This window comes from Rousettus aegyptiacus, unplaced genomic scaffold (assembly GCF_014176215.1).
Source record: "Rousettus aegyptiacus isolate mRouAeg1 unplaced genomic scaffold, mRouAeg1.p scaffold_m13_p_5, whole genome shotgun sequence".
In the NCBI taxonomy this organism is placed as follows: Eukaryota; Metazoa; Chordata; class Mammalia; order Chiroptera; family Pteropodidae; genus Rousettus; species Rousettus aegyptiacus.
Window position 1 is genome coordinate 77,834,142 of NW_023416308.1, and position 5,722 is coordinate 77,839,863.

Here is a 5,722-nt window from a genome sequence, read left to right on the forward strand (position 1 = left end):
GCTTAAACCAATCATTTTTTAAAAAGGTAACCTTGTCAATATAAGATTTTCTCAGTCTGTTCAAGATACCTCCCCTCCTCCTTTATTTTCAAGGCCGATTCTAACTCTAGCCAAGGCACTAGTGGGAAGGAATTCATTAATTACCCAGACATCTGCTTGATGGTGGAGTTCAGAGTGGCTTCTGACAATTGGCACTAATGCTTGTGGTTTTCCGTGACACATACCTTGTCCATTCTAGTCTTCAGGTTTTTGGTCTCTACCTGACACTGTAAAATCCCTGTTCTGACCATGAGGCTTCTCCAATCTCCACTCTATTTCACCTCCTTCTGCCATCCTGTTATTGGCTTGGAAAACTTTTATGATTTTTTTTTTAAAGTTTATTTTATTGTAGTAAGGCACTTAACCTGATATCTTCCCTCTTATATGATTTTTAAGTACATAATACAGTATTTATTATTGTTATTTAGAGGCACAGTGCATACGGCAGATGTCTACAACTTACTCATTTCATATCACTAAAATTTTATACCAGTGGATTAGTACTATATGAGATTTGGTGCCATTCTGAGTCTAAAAAAGACTAATTTACATGTCAGGGAAAATGCTCAGATCTGTTTTAGCAGGGTTTATATGTGGACATTTTTTTACATATTAGCTTCATTGAACGATTCCACAGGTCTCATGACAATTATAGCTGTTAATGTATATCTATTGGTACTAAGAAGAAAGAGGGCAGCTTAATTTATAAGAGAGTGAAATGCATTTGTGAGGATTTGTTGGTCATTTTGAAAATATTATAAATTCATCTTAGAATTTCTTGAAAATATAAAATTCAGTAAATATCACTTATTTTGAATATAACACAGTGCACAAAAGAAGAATGACATCTTAAGACTGTCACAACGATTGGCTTCTCACAGAATCTGATTACTTTTGAAATCTGTACATGCTTCTGTCTTGATAGACGATCATTGAACTCCCTAAGCACTGAGTCTGAAATGAACACATGTGTTAATTCTATCCACAAAGACATGCAAAGTAATGCATAAATAAAATGCATTACTTTTATATAATTATTTAATTAATTAATAAAAATCTAGTAAGAGTTTTAGAAGACCATAGAGTATAGAGGATTAGCTGAGATGATATACTTGTATGTATCTATATCGAAACATGCATTTTATTTTTCTGAAGGCAAGATTACTTTCTTCTTGTCTTTATGATCTTGTTCTTTAAAAATAATGTATGAGACTACTTTTATAATTAAAATATAGTTATTTCCAGATTTAAAAAAATTCACACCATAAATTCAGATTGAGTAAAATCTAGATAAATTTCCTCATAAAAGAATATAAGGAAAACAAATTTTTTTTCCTCTAACAACCACAAATGTGGACTTTTGGTTACTAAGCACTAAACAGAATGATACACGAGGCAGGCAATTAAAATAAAAATGTGTCGCAAATGTCAAGATTCACGTGTATGCTACAAATTGTGCACAGTCATGTATGTACCCTTAGGAATGAATTGAAGCTCAATTATTTATAACTCCAAAAGACGAAGAATCCCACGACCACTCTGGAGATGACTATAACTGCAACATTAGTGTTTACATGAAGAACAAAACTTTACAAATTATCTTCACATATTAATTGCATGCATTGATACTGCAGATTGAAAATAACTTTAATATTAATTGATTTAATTCAATATTTGATGCCAGTGTAAGTAGTAAGACAGGCTTGTAGCAAAGATGGTTTAGCTGGGAGAGATTTTTTTTCTTTTCGTGAAACATCATACATGTGAACACTTGGTGTCAGATGGATTTCAGAGCATCTGAGGAGAAGCAGGAGATAAAATAGTCAGGAGAAGCCCTAGGGGAGCGGGACATAGACCTGGGATAAAGTCATCTGGGTAAAGGGGGAGGTCAGTGGAGACAGCTGTGCCCTTGGGGCCCTAATATAGGTGCATCCCTCAAGAGCTCTCATGCAAGAGCATAAATAGCCCAAATGCCTGGCCCCAAACAAACTGAATTTCATTTTGAACCTCATGTCTGTTCCTGAAGACTCAGAAAAAGCTGGTGGTGCGTGAACTAGACATCTGTGGGTAGGGTGGTTCCAGGATCACGGTAAGTATGAGGCTGGTGTTATGTCCCCAACAGGCCAGAGAAGTCAGGACTCTTGGAGGTTCTTGATACATATATACGAAAAATGTTAAAGATAAGTTGCTTATCTTATGGGTAGCTGAGGTTAATGAAGTCTGGCAAATAAAGAGAAATGATCTGATATATGACTAGTGTCCTAATAATTAGACCAAGTGTGAGAAAACAGAAAAGATATTGACTTGATGGCAGAGCCCTGAGAATGACAAGGATCTGGGCTGGGCTTTGCAAAGCAGGGCTTGGGAAGTGGACCTGGTCATCTTGGGCAGGTGTGAGAACAGAACCATGGAGGAGGAATGATTAGGAGAACTTGTGTGAGACCAAAGTTATTCTAGCTTGGTCAGGAGACCAATAAAAATAGCAGATCCTCAGCCTCTGAGCTCCCTGGCTTCTTTTCTGGCTTTAATTAATAAAATTTCCTCTGTCGCTCTCTTTCCCAAAACACCTGGCCATTATCAGCTTCCACAATCCTTTCTCCCTCTCCAGCTCTTCATTTGTCGATACGTGTCCTCCATGGCCTCTTTTTTCTTGCCATTTTTCTCCTTTCAATTCTCAATCAAGTCTGTGGGGCATGCATGAGCCCTCACATCCTTCTGGTGCTATCCCAAGAGTTTTCCTGCAGGATGTCAGCAGCCCTTGCTGAGAGAACTTTTTTCACAAGCAGCCATACACTCGGCAGGAGATGGTATCTTGACCTAGCCCAGCTGACTGGACTCCTTTGATAGGTGGTTTTGATAGCAGAACATGTTTTCCCTGCTCTTGGAGAATGCTAATTGGAGCTGATTTTCTTCTTCAGGAAAAAAAAAATCATGGGCACCAAGTGGGTAACTGGAGTAATGTAACTGGAAAAAGTAATGTTAATAAGCATGAGATATAAGTTAGTTATTGAGCTATATATTTATATGAGTATATATGTATGTATATATGTAATATATATATTTTAATTAATTTATTTATTTTTGTGGTGACATTGGTTAACAAAATCCAATAAGTTTCAGCTGTACACTTTAACATTAAGGCATATATATATTTACATTGTGTGTTCACCTCCCATAGTTAGATTTCTTTCTGTCACCACATATTTGACCCCCTTTACTCCATCTACTCCCCACCCTCTTCCTCCCTACTCACTGGGAACCACTAGTCTATTGTCTGTGACCATGAGTTTCTGTTTGTTTGTCCTGTTCATTTGTTGCTTTTAGGTTTATATCCCATATATAAGTGAAATTTTGTGATTTTCAACTTTTTCTGTCTGTGAGCTAGACATTTTAAAAGACCCCTTCATTAGGGGTAATTAACATTTTTCCTCAATTTTTCAACCTATCTGCCTACAAATTTGGTTTTCTCTCAAACTGTAAACCTATAGGACTCTGTCAAGTTCCCATTTTTTTTTATTATTAGTTTCAAGTATACGCTCTATTGGTTAGACCCCATTTTTTAGATCCCTGGTTTGTTATATGGTGCCTGAAAAATAGTTACTGCTTCTCGAATGACTGAGTGAATGAATAAATGAATGTACACACTGAAATAAATGATAAAATTTCCATGTGCAAAAAGCTTCCAAATATCATGCACATCTCCTTCCAGAAATAATACCTTACTTCCAATTTTAGTAATTTCTAAACTTAGTTCCTTAAGGGATGAGCATAAGTAGTGAGTGCTTCACCTCAGGCATGCATGCCCAGCCAAATTACCACTTAAAGGTCTCTTGACTCTCTTCAGAAGTGAGCAATTGTATGTGGTGAAATCAGAGAGTTTTCAAATCGCATTTCCATCACTTAGACCAAATGAACAACCACCTACCCTGCTTTATCCATATTCTCTATGTGCAGCCATGAGGAATTGAACAGTATTTCATGAACATGCTATACTTTGATTTGAATATCCATGTTTTCTTTAGTGGCTTCTCTCTCTTTCTGTTCCTCTACTTATGATAAAGTATCTACTGCAAGGTCAAATTCCAGTTCTTCAAGTGCAAGATACACTTGTTATAGCCTTCCCAGATATATAGAAAGATTATTTTGCATAGACATGATTCTCTTTTTGTAGGAGATATACATACGATATTGTGTTTTATTTGATTAGCTGGAATTATGCATGTCTTTGAATTAACACCGACACTAGATCTTTTATGTTTCTTATTATTTACATGTTCAAAGAAGATAGAAATGTGGTTTACGACAAAAGCTGCTGGTGCCTTCATAAAAGCTATTCCGGAAAAATCAGCAGTTTCCTCTGTCTCTGTGAATAAGAAGTGATGTCTCTTGTGGTCTCCCCATACATGACTACCTCAAACCACACAGGTGTTAGCCACACAGTCTTCTACTTGCTGGGCATCCCCGGCCTTGAGAAACAGCACATGTGGATTTCCATCCCCTTCTTCATTTCCTACATTATGGCCCTGCTTGGGAACAGCCTGCTCATCATCATCATACTCAGAAAAAGCAGTCTCCATGAACCCATGTATCTCTTCCTTTGCATGCTGGCAGGAACAGACGTCGTCCTCTCTACGTGCACAGTACCTCAGGCCCTGGCCATCTTCTGGTTCCATGCTGGAGAGATCTCCCTGGATCGCTGCATCACTCAGGTATTCTTTATCACTTCCACATTCATGTCTGAGTCAGGGATCCTGCTGGCGATGGCGTTTGACCGCTACATTGCCATATGCTACCCACTGAGATATACCACTATTCTTACACACACGCTGATTGGGAAAATTGGTGTGACCATCTTACTGAGAAGTTTTGGTACAGTATTCCCCATGACATTTCTCCTGAAAAGACTGACTTTTTGTAAAAGTAACATTCTACCACACACTGCTTGTGAACACATTGGGTTGGCTAAATTTTCCTGTAATGACATACGAGTAAACATCTGGTATGGACTTTTTGTCCTAATATCAACAATTTCTTTAGATGTTTTCATAATTATTGTTTCATATATGCTTATTCTTTGTGCTGTCTTCCGCATCTCTTCCCAAGATGCTCGCCACAAAGCTCTCAACACGTGTGGTTCCCATGTCTGTGTCTTCATTCTCTTTTATGTCCCTGGGATCTTTACAACCCTCACTCAGCGGTTTGGACGCCACATCTCACCCCACGTCCACATCCTGCTGGCTAATGTCTGCATTGTGGCTCCTCCTATGCTGAATCCCCTCATTTATGGGATCAAGACCAAACAGATCAGGGAGCAGGTGACTCATGTGTTGTTTCCAAAAGAGATATGACATGGCTTTGGGAATGAGAAACAAACTACTGTTTTCTTGACATTTCTGCCAATATGTGAGGTGAGATTTAGAAGCTCTTGTGGATGAGGGGCAGCTGAGACTAGACAAATATTTTACTGGAATATGTTTTGAGCAAGTCCACAGGGGAACTAAAGACATGCTTTTCAATGCCTCTGATCAATAATAAAAGATAGATTTTTTTTTCTTACCCAGTAGGCTTTCTCATCTAAAGCCTGAAAAAGAAACCACCCTCTTCTTTAACCCTAGATAGGTATTTGGAAAGAGATGAACATGGGCAATTGTTGGACTATTCTTTCCTGGTTTGTTTGACTCTT

At 37.9% G+C, this 5,722-nt stretch overlaps 1 protein-coding gene across 1 annotated transcript; it reads left to right on the forward strand.

The window, feature by feature from the left end:
* The first annotated feature begins 4,418 nt into the window (after positions 1 to 4,418).
* Positions 4,419 to 5,387, forward strand: LOC107517321 (olfactory receptor 52B4). The gene has a single exon (XM_016157900.2). The coding sequence runs from the start codon at positions 4,419 to 4,421 to the stop codon at positions 5,385 to 5,387; it is 969 nt and encodes a 322-aa protein (XP_016013386.2).
* Positions 5,388 to 5,722: the final 335 nt, after the last annotated feature.

Coding starts and splice junctions, on each gene's coding strand:
- LOC107517321 (XM_016157900.2), top strand. CDS start 4,419: ATGTCTCTTGTGGTCTCCCCATACATGACTACCTCAAACCACACAGGT.